This window comes from Gallinula chloropus, assembly GCF_964237585.1.
Source record: "Gallinula chloropus genome assembly, chromosome: 2".
In the NCBI taxonomy this organism is placed as follows: domain Eukaryota; kingdom Metazoa; phylum Chordata; class Aves; order Gruiformes; family Rallidae; genus Gallinula; species Gallinula chloropus.
The window spans coordinates 128,942,187-128,967,721 of record NC_140086.1 but is presented as its reverse complement, the minus strand read 5'-3'; the positions used below and the strand labels follow the sequence as shown (position 1 = coordinate 128,967,721).

At 43.1% G+C, this 25,535-nt stretch overlaps 1 protein-coding gene across 1 annotated transcript; it reads right to left on the bottom strand.

Moving 5' to 3' along the window:
- Positions 1–662: 662 nt before the first annotated feature.
- Positions 663–24,761, bottom strand: GSDME (gasdermin E; the record flags this gene model as incomplete). Its single annotated transcript, XM_084260321.1, has 10 exons — positions 663–893; positions 1,624–1,697; positions 3,242–3,419; positions 3,536–3,663; positions 5,572–5,760; positions 10,165–10,285; positions 11,561–11,732; positions 20,701–20,893; positions 22,032–22,229; positions 24,671–24,761. 10 exons carry the CDS (start codon positions 24,759–24,761, stop codon positions 663–665), a joined length of 1,575 nt encoding a protein of 524 aa, XP_084116447.1.
- Between the last annotated feature and the right edge of the window lie 774 nt (positions 24,762–25,535).

Below are 25,535 nucleotides of genomic sequence, written 5' to 3'. Positions count from 1 at the left end.
AAGAGGGGTGGGTTTCATTTCCTGCGATGTGCAGCTTCCATCTGTACAGCCAGACTACGCTGCCTAAGTTAAAAGCTAATCAAGTACCAATTTGAGAGCTCCCAGTTCCACCTGCTCCAGAGTGCAGGCATTCCGCACACCGCGACTGAAACAAGCCAAGCGTGCAGCGCCGTGCAGGGCCCTGCATTCCACAGGCTGCTCGTCTGCTTCTTACAAACAGCAGTTTGTGCTCTGCAGTTTTCTCTCTTCCCACGCACATTAACGTGAGCAATCAGGCTTCTGCAGCCCTGACAGCTACCAGAACAGCTACCAGAACAGCTACCAGAACAGCTACCAGAACAGCTACCAGAACAGCTACCAGAACAGCTACCAGAACAGCTACCTTCCCTTTCTGTCCCAGGCTTGCTTTTTAATTCCCACCCTTATTTCTGGTCTGTGCACTGCAGCTGTGCCTCAGTGAGGCTGCAGAGCAGCAGCACGCACACCTGACAGCGGTGCCGTACGGCGCTCACGCCAGGCGTACCAGGTCCAGCCCGGCGCCAGCACCACCTGGCTGGACTGCGGGAAGCATGTGGCTGCGCTGCCAACTCAAACACACCAACGCTGCGGAGCTGCAGGAGAAAGCACAGGATGGAGCAGTACGTGGAAAGGGAGCAAAGTTCCTACACATTCCCTGCTAAAGCATGGAGTCCATACAACGCAACGTAAAGAACAAGCGGGAGGAATCCCGGCCCTTTCGCAGTCACAGCTTTCACAGAAGACTCTGCCATTTCCATACTGATGTCTGATGATGCGAACAGCCTCTGTGTGGCGTCGAATCTTCCTCTGTCGGTGAGAGCAGCCACCAAGGGGCTGCTCAGCGCCACAGTGCCATCGGCTGAAGCGACGTGAGGCTGTATCATGAGAGAGCAAGAACACACGTTAAAAAGGTTTTCCAAGCAGTAGTTGTTCCTGCCACGGCACAGCTCGGGAGAGCTTACAAGGTTGCAGCAAAAGGACAAGGTTCCCCTTACTATGAGCCTTGGCAAGTATGACATACTCATCCAGAACCAAAGCTCCATGGCACCCTTTCAGTAGAAGCCTCTCCTCCCGCCTCCTGCTCACTAATCCAGCCTCTCACTGCAGCTCACTCTTACCTCTCACACCCACACTGAGCAAACAGTAGCATGCCCCTTGCCCCTGCATATGTAAAGGTTCTTCTAGCAATTTGTCAGTGAGCTTGAAAAGCTTAAAAAAGCCTCTCCCTGCATTGCTGCAGTGGTTTCATGGATGATCTCAAGGTGCTGGACCCTGAGAGTTTGCCAAGACCCAAGCACTGCTGCCATCAAAGGGAAACTTCTGATTTCCAAGGGCAGGTGTCAGTGGCACTTAACAATGATGAGACTATTAGTAAACTAAAATTTGAGCCTAAGTTACAATTTTCTCTTGCTCACAGCCCACGAGCTCTCCCAAACACCCAAACCACCGTGGCAGTCCAGCATCCACCTGCTGTGAATCATCTGCATTGTCTGCCCCTGCCTGAGCGATGCCTCCAGCTGGAGCCCGACATCTCCTTCACTGGGTGAGGAACAGGGCAGAGAGCAGAGTGGTTGCCGCTGCCGGGGCCGCACTGTGATTACTCACCAAGCAACACAGTGCCGGAACAACCTGAAGATCACAGCAGGCACGCAGCAGGACAAGAGTGTAATCAGACAGCTCTGTGAAGGAAGCATTAAAAGGGAAAGATTGTTTCCAGGGAAGGCTGTGCCAGGCTGGCTGCTGGAAAGGAGACTTCCTGAACAGCAAGTGCTGTTACGGGGTTCTCCTGCTAAGCCACAGCAGAGGAGCTGTGTTTTTGAGGCCCATGTGCAGGTACAGCACCTTGTGAAGCTGACACTGGAGACCAAAGCGATTCAATGCTGAGGACACTGGCCACAAGCACTCTGCTGGACATCTGCAAGAGGCAGATCCAGCCCCTTCCTGCCCGTTTCCCAGAGCAAAGAATAAAATGGAACAGGCAATGGCTACAAACCCATGCTGACTCTCCCTGCCCCTGAAAAGAGTCAGCTCATAGGAAAGGGGACCTTCCTTCCCACCATTCTCATCTCCTCCCCAAGTACCTCTGCAGCATTTCGCTCTGAGTCTGCAGGTTGGATGGATGATTTCAGCCCCAAATAAAACAAGAATGCCCTCAAAAATCTGTATGAGATGCTGACTTCAGCAAAAACACAATTTGAGAAGAGTCACAGAGCTGAGACTGCCATGGGGCAGGGAGATGGACTGAATTATCCCTGTGGTGCCCTTCAACTCTGTGACTCAAGGCTGTTAAATCCTAATAGAAGCAACAGGCATAAACCAGCTTTTGATTCTTGATCCAGCTACACTTGGACATCAGCAGCAGGCATTATGTCCAAAGGCAGGTGATAATGCAACGCACTTAATTAGCTGCTCCCTGCTGTTAATGGCATCTGACAAGTGTTGGCACATCAGCGTGTTTCTGGTTTCCGTTTCTTTTCTATCTCCACAAAGGAGTTCAGCTTCCCTCCCTGGGCACCACGTGCATATGGATGCAGACTGACATTCTGCTGCACAGTGCCACATCTAACAGACACCACACTGCACTTCCCTTCGTTACCCTAATGGCAGGAAATTCTTTATCCATGAGAGAGAAGAGGCAGCCAGGAAGGAGTCTGTCCTGGGCTTCGCAGGTCGCTTTTAATTAACACTGTGGTGCCAACGAGATTGTGAGCATGGCATTTGTTTGACATTTATGTTTAATCTCCCTTTTCAGCAGCTGCCAAACAACCCTCTAATTGCAGCATCTCTATGTTAAATTCACTTTTTGCTGAATATAGTTTGCACCTCCACAATAAACGCTGGTATGCTGAAGACAACACCTTACTTGTGATTCTCAGCATTTAGGCGTGAAGAACTCCAGTCCGTGTTAAGGACAGAAATGAGCTTGGCAAACTGGGAATGCCCACACTCAGCAGAGAGCAGAGCTGAGCAATCTGGGGGGAAATTTATGTTTTACAAGCAAAAAGTCTGTCAGTGATAGAGGGCTGAATTTAGTTCCCTGCTAAGACCGCTAAGCGGGGTATGTGAAACCCGTGAAAAGGAACAGAACAAATTATGTTCTCTCAGCTCACCAAAGGCGCCAAAAGGGCCATTAACACTTCAACACAGAGGGAGCTTCTAAAAGGAAAATAAAATAAAATAATGAAGGGGGAAAAAAAAAAGTCTCTCTTCATTCACAACATACCAGAGAGAGCACCGATGAGCAGGTGAGCTGCTGAGAAGAGTTCTTCATCCTGAGGCTGGTATTTCTGCTCACTCTGTAAACTGTACCCCAGGAGCTGCAAGAAGTCAGTGAGGTCTCCTTGTTGTGCAGGTTTTAACTCCTTCAGATCTGGCTTGTCTCCTGTGCAGATATCCTCTAACTGGAAGCAAAAGGGCAAGTGAAACTTCTTGAAAAGAGAAAAGTTCAGGCAAAAAAGAATGCTAGCTGTATCCCAAAAGTACTTTTCGGGAGCAAGCCAAAGTTTCTTCATCTTACCACGTCCTCCAGGGCAGCAACCATTTCTTGGTGCAGCAGGAGTTCACAGAGGGTTTTATATAAAGCTCGTTGCTTGTCTTCAGGCAGCTTCACAAAGGGCTGGAATTGAGTCTTCAACCGTGACAGATCTTCCCCAAGAAAGCAGTGAAAAGTGAAACTAAGTATTTCTACACAAATACCAGTCAAAACATTTTTGCTATGTATTTCACGTGCTCATTTATCACCACTTCTTGACATCCCGACTCCCACCAGCACAAGTAGAAGGGGAGGCTGGAACACCTCCCATTGTGTTTCCCTAATGAGCCGAGGAAGCGCCGCTGAAAATTCTGAGGAAGAACAGCTACCAAGGACCCACCTTCAGTGATCAGCATTTTTAGTATGTCAGAAAACTGTATTTTGATGTTAACTGAACCAACCATACATTAAGTTTCTCACTTGGAAGTTCACCTCCACAGAATGTTAATTTATAATGCAGCTCCTAACTTTACTTCTTAATCTGTAGATTAACAGGAATTACAAGGGCAATGGTGTAAATCCACACACAGAACTAAAAGTTCCTACTGGGATAATAAATTGTTACCGTCATTGTATTTCATCTGGTGCATCACAGAATTATAGCCCTTCACCCCAATCTAAAAAGACTTCTTACAAAAATCAGGACAAAAGTCATCTGGACTGAAATACTGACTCCGTAAGACCACGTAGAGCTGAAGCACAAGAGTTCACTGCTCTTACTTCTTTCCCCAGAATTCAACTATGAGACTAAACCAAAATGTTTTGTGACACTCAATTACCACTTTGCTAAAAGCAAGTAAGAAGTTTTCACATCAGTAATGCCAACTGGAAGGTTGCGATGTTTTTCCACACTCCAAAAATAGGGGCAGGTGAATGTTCTTAACCTTGTTGAAATGAAATTCCCCTTCCGGCCACTCCAGTCAAGAAACACACTTTCTTTAAGGATGACTTTTATATCTAAAGATTACTTCACTGGGGAAGGGGGGAAGGCCAGCCACAGGCAGGCACTTTTTGCACCTGATGCAACTGGATGGCTGCCTACACAAACAAGAGAAGAGGAAACCTCCTTTAGATTGCTTAAGATGAAACATTTTAGTTTTTCCCAAGAGACGTCCACGTTAAGTAATTAAAAGAACCCCCCAAGCCTTTTAAGCAAGGAAGGCACAAAGGTATGTCAAGCTAAACCAAAAGCCAAACCAGTGGCACACCAGTCTTCCAGAAATAAGTGGGGTTTCCATACACAGAGGCACCATTACCCCTTTCAAACAAGGCTACCTTGGAGAATGACAGAATGTGTTTCAGGGCAATAAGTATCCATGCTGGCCACAGGCCCTGAACAGCCACAAACAAAAGGTGAAATTCAGAGACAACAGCAGTGGTGTTTGTCATCAGAACCAGCTGTAAGAACTTTACCAAGAACTGAGGAGAAGTGACACGTGTTCTGAGGCCCTAATTTGTTTTCCCCTTTTTTATTCTTCTGCTGACAATCCTGCAATAAGTAAGTTGTGCCTGGCTCATTATACCAATTTGCAAACCTCACATCTTACTTTTGCCAGCCTTAGTTGATACCAAAGATTTCTACAAAGCTTCTCAGAAAAATAGAAGGCAGGGGAGGTGTCTTAGTAACTTTTGGGACTTAATAACCTTTGTGGGAGAAACTTCACTGAAAATATTTTCCGAATAACGAAAAAATATTTTCAGTGACCCTTTTCTGAATGAAAGCATAAATCATCACTAACCTTATGAAGCTTATCTGGAACGTAACAGAACTGGCATAAAACCCCCCTGATTTTGTAAGATCATATTTATGACAGCAGGATTGAGGATGTGCCTAGGGAACAGCCCGCTGCACACACCTCTCACAGAAGTAAATTTTTGTATTCATTCCCCCAAGAGTTGCTGATAAGGGCTATTAAAATGAACTAACACAATTTCTCATGTACTACTGTACCAGATTATTTCCTCTGATCACATTGCTTAACTCACTGTAATGCAATAGTGTAAAGCACTTCTGGTAATACCTTGTTTCAGCACACTTAAAGAAGCATCACTGGGAATGAGGTTTTTAGTCCCAGAGTAGGTCTCATTATCAACAGCATCTGGCTGATAGAGAAACAAAGTATCTCTGAACAGCACTGAATGAGGGTAAGCTGAGCCTTCTGTGCTTTCCTTTTCAAAACCTCCTTGCTGTTCATCCAGCAGGCAGAATTCTGTAATTAAAAATTAAATTATAAAAAAAGTTAATAAAATACACAAGCAATTAACTGAGATGCTATCCTGTATTATCCAGTGATCTTGCACACCATTTCCCCGCCTCTCCTCTCTTAGACAGGCAGAATGCCCATGGTTGTTGTGCCTGTGCATCACTGAGCGTTACTACAGCCCCCATGCTCTGTGCAGTGCACAAAGCTCCTGGCCTGTGGTGCAGCTGCTGACTGTAAAACGTGGCACCAGCTCCTGTGAGTTCATCCAGACAGCAAACACCATGGAAACTTCTCACCGGCGCTGTGAACCCAAACAATGCACACAAGAGATGCAGGTATGAATACATCACATTTTCTACCAGTTCAGAGATGCAGTGTAATGAGGGCTACAAGGTCCACTCATGATGGAGACACATGAAAGCACTGTGAGAACCAGCAGAACTGAAGAGTGCCTGACAGAGCAGCTTCTGGTCACGGCACTGGTACACCCATCCTTCTCAGCCAAGCCACAAGTTCATCCTTCTGTTCTCCAGATGAGTGGGAAGCAGAGGGCATTTCAAAGTCTCTGAAGGACTTCACCCAGGCATGTTCACTAACAGAATCACTCTGCAACATACAGTCTCCTTGCAGTAACTTCATGGAGAGAGGAACGCATCCTGGCTGGATTAGCCTCTGTGCCTTGCTCTCATGATGAGCCCTGGCCAATCTCACCCAGGCAGGGCTGCTGACTTCCTGCCACCCCAACGGCCCCAAGGGGATGAAGCTGGAAGGTACACAGGCAGCTCTTGTAAGAGTTACACTGAGAAACCCAGAGTATCAAGTTCAGTGCTCACGTGTTCAATTTTGTGCCCCAAGGATGCACTCAAGCCCGATGCACATTTGGATTGTCTTTTATTGGCTCAAATGCAAAATTTGAAACCATACCCATGGCACTCGGTAGCAGGTCTGAGGAGAACACAGGCAGGCTAGTAAGAGAGACTCAATTTTAAAGTAATACCTGACAGAAAAGGGGGGAAATAAAAAAGTAATCAAGCACAGTGCTCACATGTACCAGGCACAAAACCTAAATATAACCTTCCTGCAGTTTTAAGAGTCTGTCTCACCAAATTAAGGACATTCAAAGCAGATGAGAAAGCGCGGAGAGCACTCCATCAGCAAAAAGCTTTTTCAAAGGGAGAACAGACAAAGAAATCTCTGCCACAGAGGAAGAAAGACGACAGAGACCTTTATGCCTGCCTAACCCTTCACAGAGAAGGGTGAGCTATAGAGGAGCAGAAAGTGATTAATACAAATTAAAGAGCTTCCCAAAGCAACAAGACTCCGGATGGCAGCCAAGGCACCACCAGGCCAACACACTGGTGTTACCTCCATCGAGAGGAGCAACCCTGAAGGAGGAAGAGGGGGACAATGAACTACCTGCCCTCCTAAGGCAGCGTGATGCTAAGAAAGGAAACCCATACACAGCGTCATGGGAAGAGCTTTAGGAGAGAGAGAGCCTGCTGTTAAATCTTGTGACAGGACTCGATTCAGAGGAAAAATACAGGGCTCTCAGAAGTTTTGTATTAGCAGCACTGCTAACTAATTTTGCATCTCATTAATTCTGTGATACTCTTTAGGAAGAAAAAAAAAAAAGAGAAGGGAAAAGAAGCAAATGAAAGAACATACCTAACACTGTGGTATTTTCTCTACTGACTTCTATACATCCATCAATGACTAACCTCCACTAGTGCAGCTAGGTCTTGTTAGTTATCCATAAACATTAACAAAAATGGAAGAAAACTACAGAGGATCAATGAAAACAATCAAACACAAAGAGACTCCTTTGCAGGCTGAAGCTGAAAAGATTAGGGCTGTTTAATTACAGACCTTTAAAAGGAAGCAAGACAGATACACAGAAATGAACAGAACAAAGCAAATCAACTGGGTGCTACTGTACCTCCTGTTGTGTAAAGCAAGAACAAGAGGACTTGCAGGGAAACTTTAGACCCACACAAAACTGCACAGGCTTTAACAGGAACAGCTTTTACATGCAGGAGTTCAGCCTGCTGAAATCAAACAATGATTACATGGAACCACTGTTGTAAAGGAATTAGAAAAGGATTACACCTTTTTCTCTTTTTTTTATTTATAAAAATGTTCAAGAATGTCCAGTCACATTAGTCAGAATATTTTAAAGAAAGTTTATATGTAATTTTTTCCTAACTAAGTCAAGCACTGTTAGTGGCCAAGAAACAAAAGCAACCAACACATACACCTTACCCTGTAACTATCTGCAAAGAGAATCCCATTACTGATCTCTTTCAGTTTCAGGTGAAAGAACTACTTTAGTCTCTGGATTTACCTTCAAAGGCTATTTTTATTTCCATAAACAGACTCTGATCACTGCTCAGAAATGAAGAAGTTGAAGGTTTGGCTCCACCATATTTAATTCTTGCTGGCAAATTTGTAATTTTTTTTGCTAGTTCCTCCACTTTACCTTCTCAGTAACACTCAAGTAAGAGAAGATAACACAAATTTTAAAAAAGAAAAAAAAAAAGGCACTAAGCCATTTGAGATAAGAATGAAACGAGCTGTGGTGGTTTTGAAGCTTAAAAGATGTAACATTAAATATGGAAAAAAGTGAAAAAGAAGTGGGAAAAGAGCAGAGAAAAGCAGGTCATTTAGAAGACCCATATATTATTAGCTAGCATAACATAGGAGTTTCCATCCAGAAAACACTTAAGTAGGCTATCAAGCTATACACCTATGTAGTCTGATAGCCTTAATTGCACCTGATTACTCCGAATTACAGTTCTATTATGACCATAAAGGCAATGCCCTCTGGTGTATCTCTGTGTTCAGGCTACGTCAGAGCAATTCCACACTGCAGTTAATTTTTTTTTTATAGGTTACATAATATTTACTTGTATTCCTTAACCTACAGTCTTCCTTAATACCAGGAGCCAGTTGAAGGAGAATAATGGAGAGTGTGTTCTGCATTTCTTATCCAAATACAGCGCACCCCAGTCTCAAAGCTGCACTTCAATTATTTCTTCAACATATTTCCTGTTTCTCCACAGAAATCCTTTCCAACTCCCAGCTCTACGCAGTCTATCCAATTTCTTTCCCTCTTGCATAACATCCCCTGAAACCTCCTTTAGGTCAGGGAGTTTAACTGAGGACAGACAAGAAAGACAAACCCTGGTGACTCCGTAGAGCAGAGCTACTACTCCTCTCAAAGCCAATTGCAACTTTTGGTTTTGACACTGGAAAAATACTCAACCTGAACTGAAAAAAGCACAACCAGCAAACACGACAGGGACATTCCTGCAACCATTCGGAGAAAAATCTATGTAGGAAAGTGCAAAACAGACAGAAGAGTTTAAACTCCAGTCCTACACTTTACACACAGCTATATTCTGAGCACGACTGCTGTCTAAACATCCCTTGTTGCCCGTGGGTTTGTATTTGGTTCACTCTCCCTGCCAACAGGTGCAGGCACCAGCACAGGCTGAGGGCCAGCTAGCTAGAAGCAAAACTGAAGACAAAACCCAGGCTCCAAACCGGAGCAGTTCAGCCGCGTGCCCCTGCAGCTACTGATGGCTGCCACACACGGGGCTGCGCTGACAGGGGTGCAACCAGTGGATCCATGAAAATGATTTTTCAATTTGGGAGACTGCATTCAGAGCCACGTGCCCAGTTTTGGACTCCCCAGTACAAGACAGAGCGGAACAATCTAGCAAACTGCAAGACTGCTGTGGGCTGGAGAACACCCTGTATGAGAAGAGGCTGAGAGGCTGGGTTGGTCCAGCCCAGAGGAAATACTGCTAAGGGAGATCACAGTTGCTATCTACAGCTACCCAAGGGCAGCACGAAAAGAAGACAGGGACAGACTCTCCTGTATGACAAGAGGACAAAAGGGAAAAAGACACACATTTGGGAACAGTTGGATTAGATGATCTGGGAGGTGTTTTCCAACCTTAATGAAATTAAAGAAAGGAAAATTCTCATTAGCTCTTAAGGAAAAAGAAAGTTCACCATGATGGTGGTGAAACAAGAACAGGCTGCCCAGAGGGGTGATGGATTATGTGTCTCTGGAGATAATTAAAACTTGAATAGACAAAGATGCGAGCCATCTCTGTCAGAGTTAGGTCGAGCTTCAGAAGTTGGCCCTGCCTTGAGCTGGGGCTTGAGCTAGATAGGTTTCAAGGGACCATAGAAGCAAAGTTATTGTGAGTTTAGGATTTATTCAAACAAGGGGAAAGGCATTACTAAATCAGAACAGCAGCATTTCACAGCACAAATGACTATCAAGGCAATGAAGACCATACCGCATCGTCACCTTCACACACAGGGATATGTAGATGTCATTGCCCAAGACAGGTCTGTCCACAGCTGAAATACGTCCCACAGAAAGAGTTTTGTACTTACCAAACTGGCCACTCTGCTTCACAAACAGTTCAATCACACCATAGGCAATAGTGGTCGCAGCAGGAATTTCAAGGATCACACTAGAATCCTTCAGCATGCTTCCATTTTCACTCACTGAAACCTAGAGGACAAATCCATTCACAGTTTATCAGATTCAGTTATTGTGTGGTTTGAACACAGAATTAATTAACAATGTGTTTTATTCTCTGTGATGTCTAAAGCACAAGTTACAGTTGACATCTGTGAAAGGAAGTAGATGAGCAGTGAGGTAGAAGCATGAAAAGCAGCTCTCAAACTCTCAGCTAGCCCACCCTAGTACAACATTGAGCTCCAGGTGTAACTTTTGGCTGTGTCACTAAGAAACAGGCACCCACTCTGGCATCACACCCTCTTCTATCCTGACACCCCTTCTGTCCAGGTGGCGGCTGTTTCCACGAAAAGGGAATTTTCAGAGAGTTGTTGAACTGCAAGTCCCAGATCTCTGTTACTAGAGACAGCTGACAAGGAATGAGCATGCATTTTGACTTTAGCAATTTCCTCTCAATTCATAGACCATTTTTCTTTTCCAACCTTGTGATTCTGTCATTTTTCAGGTATCACAGAATCACAGAATGGTCTGGGTTGGAAGGGACCCCAAGGATCAGAGAGCTCCAACCCCCCTGCCACAGGCAGGGCCACCAACCTCCAGCCTGGATCTACACAAGGTTGCCCAGGGCCCCATCCAACCTGGACCTGAACACCTCCAGGGACGGGGCATCCACCACCTCTCTGGGCAGCCTGTTCCAGCACCTCACCGCTCTCTCTGTAAAAAACGTCCCCCTAATATCTAATCTAAACCTTCCTTCCTTTAGTTTTAATCCATTCCCTCTTGTCCTGCCAGCATCTACCCTTTTAAAAAGTTGATTCCCCTCCTGCTTGTATGTTCCCTTCCTCACAGTGCAGTTAATCTCAACTCCCATGACTGAAACCAAATAGCTCCTCAACAGATGTTAAAATGCACTGGGCATTGCAAACGTTTTTAATGAGCGATTACTTGGGCTTTCAGATAGCTACACTTCAGCAACGCTCTCTGCTCGTCAACTTTCACTGACCTGTTAATACATTTGTTTTATATTCTGCTGTAGACAGGAATCTACACAGAACTGAAACACAATCTGACAGTATTGATGGAAACCACGTCCCATGCTCACACTAAAAATGGCATCTCTCACCAGTGAAGGAATGGAAAAAGGTATTTTACCTCTCTGAAGTGTCACACCTATGCAGTGCAGGGAGTTCTTGCAATTGGGGAATTTCAACATACTAAATAAGCACAAAAACTACCCTGAAATCATAATTTCTTCTCAGGTAATCCACAAATGTTCTATTCCTTGTAGACTTTTAAATAACTTTTTACCTTTATTGTTTTTGTACTGCATCCCATCACACCACTGACTTTTTCCTCAGTCTGGATATGCTCAGATATCGTGCACTTCTGAGTAGTTATTATCTTTTCTCTCAAGATGCACAGCACTTCACGTTTTCTTTCTATTACTTGTTGCAGTAAACTACTATTTAGATTTATTGTTCTGAAAAAGAAAAGACACCGTTAACAACATAAATACTAGAACTGAGGAAAAACATTTTCTTAATTGCTTGAAGAAGCTTTTATTGTAAAAATAACAATGGTTTCTGTATGAGCAGTCTCCTCAAAATTATTATGTCTTCTTTTGTTATTTGCTAGCAGTAAATATCTGTATTCCACAGGGAGTCCCAACACATGTATTGAATTCTTAATTCCTCACTCTGAGTGAAAATGGCAGTTGTCTGGCTACACTGTAAGCCAAAAAAAAAAGCACAGGAGAACTGAAGACAGTTTCAGGCTTCCAGTGTTAACAGGAAAACAACCAGCCAGGCTTGCAGACACGGGGCTTCATCCTCTGCTCTGGTGAGCTCACACTGACCTTACTGCAGCCATGGCACAGGATGCCAGCTTGCCATTCAATTCAGAGTCTCGTGTTAGCACAAGTGTCAGTAAGTCAACAGGTCACATTCTGTAGTCCTTACTCAAAAGAATTGTTTCAACCAAAACCTTACCAGGGAGTACAAACAAAAGATTTGTTCTCACAGTCCACATTACAAACTCACTGCAGCCTAGCACTACTACTACATACATTATGCATGCACACACACAGAGTGTACCTGTAATGGTGTAATACATAATAGCCAGGTAACATAAAAGCATTAACCACACGTCACAGAGCTCTGCTTAGAAAGAGTGAAGCTGCAGTCAAGCTCCTGGAACATACAGAAACACACAGCAAGCAATCCTTCAGTCTGCTTAGCTTCTCTCTTTGTAATCAAGCCCCACTTTTTCTAATGATAGTTCTTGGGTTTCTCTCTTTTACTTGACCAGATCAAGTCCCATTTTCCCCCTCCATCTCATTCACCTCAGCTTTGTCCCACATCCAAGCCAGCTCAACAGTCCCACTTCATGTGACTTCTCTGCTCTCTTCTACACTCAAATGACACCAGCTTTTTGTGGCTTCCAGCCTCACTCTCCCCTCCTCACAGTTCACTGGTAGCACTTTCCAGCCATCTGGCCAAGCTCTGTCTCGTTTATCTCCCCATCACCATTCAGTCCTGTCACCCCTGTCTTTGTACATCCAGGTGCTTCTCAACAGGGGAGGTAACTTGGGCTACTTCACACCCAAGTGCCGATGTCCAGACTCATCATGGTCTAGAACAGCTTGAGGTGACCATTAGGAAGCTGCTTTGGCCTCTGAAGGCCCATGTGCAGGCAAAGGAGTGCCCTGACATACTGCTGCCAATTTCTGAGTCATCAAAATTTCTCTTGAGGGATGAACAGCACACTGAGTCATGCCTCAATGCCAACCCTCACAGCTGGCTAGGGATCTGTTCCACTGTCTGCTTAAACTCTGCACTGGCAGAGTGGGATCAGCACTGAGCGTTCAAAGGACTGCATGAGAAAACACAGAAAAGATTTCATGGGTTTTGAGATTGGAGATCACAGAAAAATCCCACCCACTATAAACTCCTGTGTTATTTATCAATATAGCCTCAGATTTTACAATTATTGACTAGGACTCTCACAGTCAAAAGAAAAATTAACTGCAGGAGGGACCTTAAGTCTCCAGCCTCCCTGTGCCTCCAAATTTGCAAGCCATCCCTACTCCAGAACATAACTCAATGTGCCTTTAAATGCTGCTGGGGATATTCCTGAAGTTACTGGCATCTTACAATGAGCAGAAGAAGTGAACTCCCAGAAACAATACGAGAGGATTATTTTCTAAGAAGAGATGACAAAATTCACTACCATGTCTTCTGGGCTTTCTGGTAACAGTTAAAGCAACTTCTTGCCTGTATTTGATTGATTAAAACATGTCAAATATATCACACTTTTGCAAAATACCCACTGGTGGTCCTCAGATGAGATGTCGTATTTTCTATGAACAGACAACTCTAGCAAGACAGCTGGAAGATTAAAAGATTGCTATCCCTGGCTCAACTTTATTCAGTCTTTTCTGTCTTTTACTGTAAAGGGCTATTCAGGGGGCTAAATGGCATTTCCCCCAAAATATGACAGAAAGACATCTCTGCTTTATTTAAATCAAGATCTCTCTACTTTTAATTAAAAAGTTTTAGATTTATTAGATTCTGGAGGCTGGGATTTATGCAGTCTGTATAAGTCTGTAGTCAGCTAGGTTCTTTATTAAATTAAAAATATCCTGAGGCAATTTTTGATCTTTGGAGAGTTACATGCCTATGCAGAAGTTCAGTCAGTTGGAATGAACTGTCTGAAAACCTTAAAGTTGATTGTTTAAACAAAGGAAAGAAAATACCTCTGAAGCAATGTAGCAGCCACTAGAAAAGCACCCCCAAACATTCCTGAGATTATTAATACAACTTTTTTTGTTTTGGTGCAAAGCCATGCTTTCTGCTTGGAATGCCATGAATCTTTGGGTTAAGCAAAAATTGAAGAAATGTCAAGCAAATCACAGACACAGCTGCTCTCAGAAGTGTCTGCCAAACCAGAGCTATTAGTTATCACAATAACAGACCATCAAGCCTATGGTGTACTTCACAGTAATTATTTATCATTCTGAAGAGGTGTGCTAAGCATCTTGAAAATACAAATTAAGGCACTAAGAACTTGTAATTTTAACATTTGACCTAAGAAGCCACGGGGAAAGAAATACAATGAAGCAGCACAAAAGCAATTTGTCATTTGCTTTCATATGAGGTATTTTTTGCCTGTTTTCAAGGATGACAAACTCACTGGATATTCCCAAAAGTTAGAGCAAAAGAAACAAAACAATCAAAGGCAGAAAAATACAGATTAAATAGGTATTTGTTGTTTTAACATGAGAAGCACACAGACTATGATTTAACTCTATATGAACTAATGACCAAAATAATTCATCAGACTTTCTTATTTACTTCTAGAGTATTCTGCCCAAGGTGAGGCTTCCTCAGATGCCCTCATGCTCCTGACATTGAGGTTCAGATGCAGAACTAAGAGCAGAGTGGCAGAGTCAGAAGACATCAGTGAACTTGCAGTAGGTGCAGCAAAGGAATTTCTGAGGCCGTGCTGGATGAGCAGCCGCAACAGGGGAAGCTACAGTGACACTAAGAGGACAGGGGCAGGGATCTACCTGCTTTGGTCCCTGATGAGCACCACTGCAGGCACGTTGTCTCAGAGGTAAGTGGGGGTCCTCTGCACAGAGCTGCATTGTGTGGCAGAGCCACGGCCACTGCCTCAGCTCCAAGTGACTTCAGTGGGATGCACTGAACTGTAAAGCTGGCAGAAAAGCTCTCCTTTTCCCAAAAACTTCAGTGAGTCAAGCCCACTGGATGTAGAGTTTTAAAAGACATGCCCTTACCAAGACCTGCTCATAACCTTTTCTTTCAGGACAGCACAGTTAAGTGACCTCTAGACCTCTGGCATTGAACTTTCTAGAATGACACCCCTTAGACTCCAGGGCTGCGTGCCAGCACGCTGTTAAGATATCACTGGAGCACATGCAGCCCATGGAAGGCACAACATTCTGCTCATCTCAGCAACTCAAACAGGAGACAACAAAATGAGGTAAGCAAATACCCAGCTTATCTAAATTACCATTGAAAACAGTCATCAAGAGCAAAACACAAGAGGGTTAAAGTTTGACAATCAGAGCAAGGCTTAAAGTGTTGCAGGGCAATGGCTGCTCAGCCCACACGTGGATTTTTGCAAGAGCTGAACTAATCTGCTAGTAACACTGAATACCAGAAAGATACCTTGAATAACAAGAGATGGTTGAGTTAAACCCTTGAGAATACACACATGCAGGCACACAAACTGCATTGTGGTTTTTTTTTTTTGTTTGTTTTACAGGTCATGTTTCAGAGCTTTTACTTCTGTTCTACAACCATCACTCTCACCATCTATCGTACAGGAGCCCTCAACAATCTTGTCTGACCTGTACTCATCATCACTGTACTGATTCCCACCTTGAGAAGCTGAGCTGAAATACCCAACAGTAATATTAAATACAATGAGATGTTAGCTTGCTATCTCCCATTATCAACACAGAGAGTATGAGCCTGTATAAATAATGTAAAATGTAAGGATTACAGGATTTTGTCTGATGGTTTGTTCTGCTTTAAATGACCTTCCTGAGGTCAATGATTTACTATGCTGGAAGCTCCACGGGTCAAAAGAACAGAGTTTTGGTCTCACTCCACATGTAATTAGATGAAACATTTCCACTGTCCTGTAACACAAAGGTTTCCTTCACTTTTATTCAGCCTTTTTCTCCTTGCATGAGGAAAGCAGTGGAGAATAGGGAGGCACAAAGGCAATTTCCTCCAGAGTGGAAGCAGAAAAGGAAAAAAGGCAGAAACCAATGGAAAGTAAGAGAAAACAGGCACCACCTGGCAAGAGAACAGGCTCTCACAGTTAAAGGAGAGAGCAAGAGCCCGCTCTAATCCCCACAACTAGGACTGAGGGTCTTTCCTTTAGGCACAGAATCTCTGACCCAACCATCCACAAAGGAGGCGGGCTAGGACTATTTCCCCCATCAAATCCCGTCTGGTCTTCTCTTCTCAGTAACCCCACAGGCAAGGTGCTTGCCAATTTACTACGAATACCAAAAAGAATAGCTACTGCTCTGAGTACTCTCCCCATCCTCACACTGAAGTCAGCACTGCTGCCTGCCTGCACACATTTCTGCTCTTCCTAGCTACCCACATGAGTGAAAAACCTTTTCAGTCCTGCACTGGGCAACATCACCTCAACACACCTCCTCTCCCAGCTGCAGAGGCATGGATGCCCTGCTCTCACTGCCTCACCCAAATGCAACTTCTTCCCTAACATCCACATGACTGACTTCAGAACACCTCTCACTGCTCAGCCACAGTTCCTCAGCTTGTTCAGTCTTCTACGTGTCATTTACAATGCGCAACAGCCTGATGTCTTCCACAGACATGACATGTGCTGCACAGTGAGAGCCTTCACCTGGCTTTGCTCCTTCTCTGACAGAGACCTCTACATGAATGCCATGGAATAAAAATCAACCACATCTCCCTCTGCCACTTTCCCCCATGCACAGATGCATAATGTCTCTTTTGTTAATCCATTTCAAATGTAACCCCTCTGACCTGCATCTTACAGCCACACCAGAAGGCAGTACCTGCTACAGCCAACTCACTGATAGCATTTCACAATTTTCCCTACAGAGCACCCTGACATATAGAACATTTTCCCCAAGAACATCAGAGACTTCTGAGAATGCAAGTGACATATAGCTCCTCTATTTTCTATTCAGCATCCTCCTTATTTTTTAAATCACACACACACAATCGATTTTATTCAATCCTGTCTTGTAACATTCTGTGACTTCAGATTACCGATGCAGCAACTTCAGTAGAAAACTGAGCACTTTTCCCATCATGCACATAAAAGCTCCAGGAGTTTTAAAGGATAAATAACAAAATGGGCTGAATTTCCCCTGCATTCAGATTAGAAACAGGCATCTGGTTTTGTCTCAGCGTGGACAATAATTTTATCAATGAAAGTGCATGTTGAAGTGCAATATGCAACAGTGCAAAAAACATCTTTCAATCATCTCAGAATATACTACTAACAACACTTATCTTGTTTTTCTAACATGCTAATCATAGAGTTAGGAAGCATTCACATGACATCACAGAAGTGTGACAGGCAAACCTTTCTGCAGTTGATGAGGACTGACTGCTGCCATTTGCTCATATGTCTTTCTCGCCGCTGTCACTGTCCTCTCAGAACTTCTATTTCAAACACCTAACACAACTTAGGGAAATGCTAAAACCAACAGATTTCTACTACAGACATTATAGCCTTCTCATGATCCATTTCACTGGGGGGAAAAAGTACAGAATGGTTGAGGTTATAAGGTCACTGTCCAGCCACACTGCCCAAGCAGGCTGCCTAGGCTCATGTCTCCAAGGAACATGTCTCCCTTGCACTAGGGAGCCCAGTGCTAGACACAGAGCTCCAGGTGTGGCCTCACCAATGCTGAGAAGAAGGGAAGGATCACCTTCCCCAACCTGCTGGGCTACCACTGGCCTTATCTGTGGTGAAAGCACACTGACTCATTTCCAACTCTGTGTCCACCAGGACTCCCAGGCTTTTTCCACAAAGCTGTTTTCCAGGTGGTCAGCCCCCACCATGTACTGGGGCCCGAGGTTGTCCCACATGCGTGACTTTACACTTCCTTTTGTTGAACTACACAATGTTCTCACCAGCCTAGCACGTTGAGGTCTCTCTGGACAGCAACACAAATGCCTGGGCATATCAGCTACTCCCCTTCGCTTTGTGTCATCATCAAACTCGCTGAGGGTTCGCTCATTGACCCCACCATCCCGAAGACTAATGAAGATGCTAAACCAGACTAGATTCGGTGGTGTCCCTGAAATGCATCATTAGTCACTGGCCTCCAACTAGACTCTGTACCACTGATCAATACCCTCCCGGCCCAGCCATTCAGCCTGTTTTCAATTCAGCTCACTGTCTGCTCATCCAGCCCATACTTCATCAGCTTTCTGAGGATCTTATGGCAGACAGTACCGAAAGCCTTAAAACAGAAGATGGAATGCACTCTTAAATCCATAGCCATTCACCGGAGTTAAAGGCAGAGGACTCTGCCCTAAAAGCAGTAAGTTACAGTACTCCGTGAATTAGCAAGCACAACGTACTATGAAAAGTGAGAATAATGTTAAAATATGCCAAGTCTGTATACCTAAAACTACCATTTAACCTCCTTTCTGTATTGAGCATTATGTTAATAAGTGCGTTCTGCACTTAAAATGTCATTGCTTCTGCATATCAGGAAGGATCTCAGCCCACACCCTTCCACTGTCATCCCTTTCCAGAGCAGGAGAGCCAATGCTGCATCTGGAATCTAATTAAAAGATCAGCAGGATTCTCCTTCAGAAGGTTCACATAAGAAGTGACAGGAAACCGATTTGCTGCCATTCAGCACTTCCAGACTGCTGAGCCTTGAAGACTTAGTTTAGAAGCCGTATCAGCTTTGAGTATTTCTTTTTATTTTTTTAGATTTTTCTGCTATTCAGCTGCAACTTTGACTTTAACAGCCTAACACGAGAACTGCATTTTAAAATGGAACCTAATTAGGCTAGGTATGTAGAAATAGATTAACTGTTGTCTTGTTTATTAACAAGCACAAACAGCGTATGTCATTAGATGAAATCAAGAACACTTAGCTGACTCATCTCACCAGGACTGACAGGTAAACATCCCTTTCAGTACCATAATGGTTTGCATCCAAAAACACACTAGCTTGTAGGCACCAGCATTCCTGAAGGCTGAATTCCTGAATGCCATACAATGCTCCATGTCCAAGACAGAAGCTTGGACACAATCCATCATAAATCACAGAATATGAATGAGTAACTGGAATTTCATTTGTAAGGTACAGCCACAATTTCCAGTAAGCCTCAGTGCTATGCTGAAGGAAAAAATAAATTACACTATCCTCATCATTTTCAGTGACCTGTCAGAAGCCAGACTGACTGGGTATCAATTATACACTTTGCATCATGAGCCTTAATAAGCTATGAGCATCTTTTCTGTGAACTAAGCGGCAGCTCCTTTATATAAACTGGCTCACACATTAACATCATTTACAGTTATATTCTGATCAGTGTAGAGCTACAGATTTTCCACACTCAAAAGAAGATCTTGTATTTCTAGGTTTTTAGTCATATCCAGGATTATAACCCAAGATGTGATGAAGTAAATCTGATGTGCTACGGGAAGATTATTTGTTTGAACAGAGTAGGCACCTTCTTGCAGAACACTAAGTAAAAACTTAACCAATCTAAACAGAAGTTACTCTAGGTTGGTTTTCTACAGAACTGCAGTGTTAGAAACAAGACTCTAAATCTTGGCTGACGCTTTTTCTGATACTTAGATGCATGCTAATTTTACAGGCCTGGTACATGCATTTATCCCAGCACTTTCTGCTTTAATAAGGCATTTAATACCAAGATAGCAGGGTGCCTTATTAGAATAAATTTGTTGACTTGTGAATGCTCACGATAAAAAGAACAAGCAGCCATTTGTTCCTGTGAGAACAAGAGAACTGATTATTTCTAGAATAGTGTATCTAAAGAAAGTGTACACTGCTCCTGACCATTTTTGCACCGATAACAAAAAGCTATCATCTTTATCTTCAGAGCATCAGCAGAGGCTTTTAAAATGCATTACACCACCTGCTACAGAGGTAGGATACAATGCTGTCACAAACTAGCCGCCCTATCTCCCATGAGACAGGACCTGCAATACAGAGTAGGGCCCTGGCTCGTCAGCTGGATGACAAGTAGGCTTTGGCCCATGACTGTCTCACTGCAAGATTAAATCTGTCCGACCTCAGAGTAGGACAGGAAGCATAGCTTTCCTTGTAAAATTAAGGTGCTAGTTACCATCAGCTACTACAGTGCCTAACAGCCAGCAACAGATCCATAACCTGTCTCTTTGTTCAACACACGCATTGACTGTGCTTGCTCACCTTTGCTATTCCTTCAGCTTCAAATAATCCAACTTCCTAGCACAGCCACTCACACAAATCTATAAAGCCTGCTTACAAGAACATTATCTGTTCTGATTTCTGTTTCCACAGCATTTGCCCCAGTTACACTGAGAAAGCAATCTTCCTCCCCCTCGCCACCAGAGTGGGACCTCAGTTAGAGTCCCCCAAAGTTGGGAGAAACTGCTTCTTGTTCCACCTTGGTAATTCATGCAAATGCACAAGATGAAATTGCAGAGATGTTTTTAAAATCAAAGGGAAAGGTTTGACCATGAAGCTTTCAAAAATCTGAAAATTTCCATTGTTATTTATACGATTTATCACCTGAAAATGAGAACTTGATAATAAAAATAGGTCTCAAAACTATGGCAACACCACAGAACCAACTGTTCAGTGACCACAGCTGGCCCAAGCCTTTTCAGGTCAGTAATCTTCCCTGGCCACTACCATGCCCACATTAAAGACATACCTGTCCTTGACGTCTTTTATAAGCTGCTGCAAGTCAACCTCCTGCTTCCTCAGGTTTCCAAAAGAGGACTGGTTTTCCACATAGCCCTTCCCTCCAGCTCCCAGGTTGATCTTCCCAAATGAAGTTTCGATACTTCCTTGAACAACATCTTCAAACTTCCCCGTGTATTTTGCAAAGTCAGACTCCACGATTACTAGGAAAGCAATAAAAGTAATTTCTGCCTGGGAAGAGAAGTGCTGAAACGGTCTGAAGTGATTGGAAAAACAGAAACTTGCAGAAAATATGACAAGTTAGTGAAGGCAAGGAACAGCATCGGGCAGGTAAATAATGAAATTTACAGCTCAAACTCTTGCTTCTGCTTCTGCATCACCTTTGCTTTGCTATCTTTTCTATTTTGCCATTTTAGGAAAACATAATGTGATTGAAATGCTGAGCTCAGATGCTACAGAAGATTTATAAAGAACATTTGAAACTTATTTCAGCTGAAAGAAAAAAATACAATGCAGGCCTGATTGTAAAATAGAGTTAATATTTTAATGTTACCTTTAGATATTTCATTACAGAGTTGTCCCAAAGCTTACTGAAAACCAGTGGAACCATTTAACTGATTTAAAACAACTCTCAATTTTTATACACCTATAAACCAAGGAAATAACTCAGAATCAGCTAATCTTCCAAGCCAGATGCAATTAACATCTAAATTTAGGGACTTATCTATTTTCCTGTACAGAAATGTGACATGCCTAGAAATACAGGATTCCAGATCATTAATCCTAAAACCAGTTTAGGACTGCTGCAACTGGATGAAGAAAGAAGTACACCAGTCAATGTTTTTAACAGTCTGTACAAGAAGAAAGGAAGCAGAGTGGTAAAACTGGCTTGGCCTTGCCCGATGCAAGCATTCCCTGAGCTGCTATCACCAAGACACTGTTTATCCAGTGCTGTTTGACCTGGAGCACAGTCTAGTATTGCACTATTATCCCATTCTGAATCCCCCAAAAATGCTCTAGGAGGAGCTCCTGTGGCCACAGTCAGTTCTGTTATTAAATGGTAGGACCGTGCAGCTTGACAGCGTCCAGCGCTATCTCAGCATTGTATCTAGGGAAAATATTTTAGTGTTTTAAAAAACAAACATTTATTATTACTGTTTTTAGTGAAATAAATAGTCAAGTAAGAGAAGATCCAGTCATCTCATTTCCACAGATGGAGAATACTTCAGAGCATTCCTCTGAAAGGAGCCCTCTAGTAACACGATTGAGAACAACAACATACAGGTTAGGCTTTGCCTCCTTTTTATCTGCAGTAATAGCACTGCCCCAGCATGGCTTTACCTGGTTTTATTGGTTTGTCTTCAGTAAGCACATCACTCAGGGTGACTGTCAAGAAGTGATACCTGGGCTTCTGCCAGCACCAGAATTTCTTCCTCTTTGTAACTAAGCTCAGAAGCTGCAGCTTGTCTGAGGCGTTCAGGTGGGAGACGGGGATCAAGTCACCCCCACTGTCCGTTTCCTTCACAAAATTCTTTGTTGCTTTTGCAAACATCTTGGGGAATCAATTAAAGCCTGAAAGAATACATCTGGGTTTCAAAAAGTACAGCTGAAAAGGATGAATATTTACACTGTCACTTTAAGAAGTTCTTCACGGTATTGGTATCAGTGCAGGACCAGTGTAAGTATCTTCACCCCACCTCCACCGCTCTGAGCTGGGAATCATGGCCATCTACCCCAAAGTAAAAAGGTTCTCACAGAAACAGACAAAAGAATTTTAGTTAGAGTTTTGAAGAAGCAACAGTGAATAAGCAAAGAACAACGCACCACACACACACTCTCCAAGGCTTAAATGCTACAATAGAACGTGTTAAATTTACCATCATGCAGATAAGGAAGAAAGAAAATAAGTGTGTGAGAAAATGAGTATTCCAATCTAGAGCTGAAAAGTTCCTTCAAAGAGCTCTCACAGGTAATTAATCTGTTGGGGAAGAAAAAAAAAACCCCTTACACAGCTTACCTGAAGTCCTAAGAAAAAGCATCTACTAATGAGGACCCCGCAGAGCCCGGCTGGGCTGATGACAGCACTGTTGCAACGGCACAGGATTTCTGCCTCCACGCAGAATCCTTTTATTACCTAAGATAAAATTATCTTGCTCCATATAAGGTGCTTGGGTATTATTCACGCAAATTATCTTGACCTTTTCAATAGTGAGTAAACACATACAGGGATAATAAAAATTATTCTATAAAAAGCAACAAATATTTGTGCTGGCTTCTTTATGACTAAGTTGTTTCTGAACGACGCCCCAATTAAATTTTTTTTCTTTCTGAACCTTTTTACCTTCAATATTTTCCAATTTTCTATTTCCCGTTAGCGTAAGTATGGCTCAATTGAACATATGTTATTTGCAACTGTTATTAGTCTCTGCTGAACAGCTACATACGTTACCTTATTCCAACTCTTAAATATCTTAAATTTAAAAAATATTGGCATCTCTTACGGTGTAAGATTTCCTCTATCCCAAGGCAATGCATTTTGCTGTATTTATAAGGACCTTTTTCAATACTGGAAACCAGCTAAACCCAGAGAAGAAATGGCAAAAATGACCATTCACGAACACTTAACAAATAATTCTAATAAACTAATTTTTGATCTTGTTAAAAAAAAAATTCTAATCTTTTTTATTTCTTCAACTCTGTTACTCAATCTAATAATATTTCCAGACTTAAATCACCTTTCTTTTTTTTTAAAAAAATTTGGCAGCATTTCCTTTGAATCCCCCAACTAACACTGGCTGGGAAGTTAAGCTAAGAGCATGAGATGTCTTAGCTGGGTGTCCACCTGTCCGCGATCTTGTTTCTTGGTCTGCAGGGATCTTTGATTTGTCATTTACAAATATCAGCCTGAATACGTTAGAACAGACTTCAAACAAGAAGTGATACTGCAGTGAGCACTCAGGATTACTGAGGTAAAATGGAAAGTTGAATAAAAATACCAGTGGATGGACCATGGGCTTTATTATTTAATAGCAGTTGGAGGACAGAGGAAAAAACCCCTTTTTGCAGATGGGAGCTTCCCTTTGCGTTAGCACTTCCAAAATGCCATTTCAGATAACACTTCCCACAGCGCTGGCCAGGTTCATGCTGAGGTATCTACAGTCTCATCAAACCCCTATGGCCTACTTCTAGTTCTCTGTGTAAGCAAGTAAAGGGCGTTTCCCAACACCACCTGCAAGGAAAGGATTTGAACAATGTCAAAGTCACGTAACATTTCATTGAAGACTCTTCTGGGACTTCCACTGTAATTGTGGCTGCAGCAAACATGCGGCGCAGCCCCAGATAGATGCACTGGGAATATTTCCACTCACTGTCTTGTTCTCTGACCTTTTCCTAAACTATGAACAAAGATTGATTTTTTACATTCTTAAATTTCTCCCCCTTAATTTCCACAGTTTTAATGTCAGTGAGAACACTTTAACAGAATAAACAATGCTGCTCCACTGAACCAGAAGAGGAAAAAAAGAACCCCAACCAAACAAAAAACGAACCACAATCAAACAAACCATCTGTCAAAAAAACACAGTATTCTTTTGTGCTAGGACTTCAGGATGGAGTGGAACATCAGAAAAACTCTCATTGCCTGCATTAACTGCTCTTTCCCCACACAGGTTCTTCTAACATTCCTGTGCTTTAGGTGACTGTTCACTTATTTTGATCCCATTCCTATATAACCAACTCACACAGGCATAGTCTCTGCAAAGAAGAGGCCCTCCAGTTTTTGAGGATAAGACGAAAACCGTCTCCTATGATTTGGCATTGCTACACACTCACTAAATCTCGTAAGAAGGAACATTAACACCATTCCATAAAACTCACAATTCATGATGGTTTGCCTTCACTCCCAGTCACCACACTTTTGATTAGCAAAAAGGACCTCCAGGAACAACCAGAGAGTGCTTATGAGGACTGCTGAGACTCACCAGGCAGGAGAGATGGGCCTGTCTTTAGCCTCAGAGTGACATCAGCATCTCCCTCACTTTGCTGTGTTGGGAACGTCTTTGCAGGGTGCATATTTGCTGATGCAGCTGTACCTGCAAAGCAAGAATATTCTACCTAAATTCCAGTCTCTTTAGACACAGTGCCCTCAACAATGCACCCAAATATCTGTATCTTTAGATACAGTGCACCCAAATACCTGGTTTCACACACCAGTGACAGAGAAGTTGAATATGTCCTTAGCCAACATCAGGGAGTTAATACAGCTACCAGGATCAATGGCATCCTGACTGAATGGCCATTGAGCAGCAATGGACACAGCATTAAGAAAACTCTGCCTTTAGAGGTTCTTCACTTGGAAATGTTGCCAGAGCTGTGCTTGGTTTGGCAGAATTGAAAGGAAAGGTATCAAAGCCGGTAGGAGAAGCCTGTCAGAGTGAATTCACTTGCAGATTGATAGCTAGGTGTGAAAACAGGAAAGGAAGGAGGAGTACCTTCCTTGCCTACTGAGAAATTTAAAATTAGCCTGAACCTGGGCTACGTGTGGATTATTCAACAAGGCGAATGAGATCAAGCAGACAAATCTACAGCAACTTCAGTGTTTACTTAAATTTTACCCAGTTTCTTTCCTTTAACACAGCTCAAGTGGGACATCAGATCCACAGAAACATTTTATGAACAATCAACATTTACTTTTGTGAGCACAAAAGGAGGTTCTTAACAGCTGCCTGGTATTTCTGGCATTCTGTAAACACATATACTGACCTTTAAAAACATACAACACACCCTCCCCCCCTCCCTTTTTTCCCCATGTAACTTAAGATTAATTTGGGAAAAGGATGACAACTG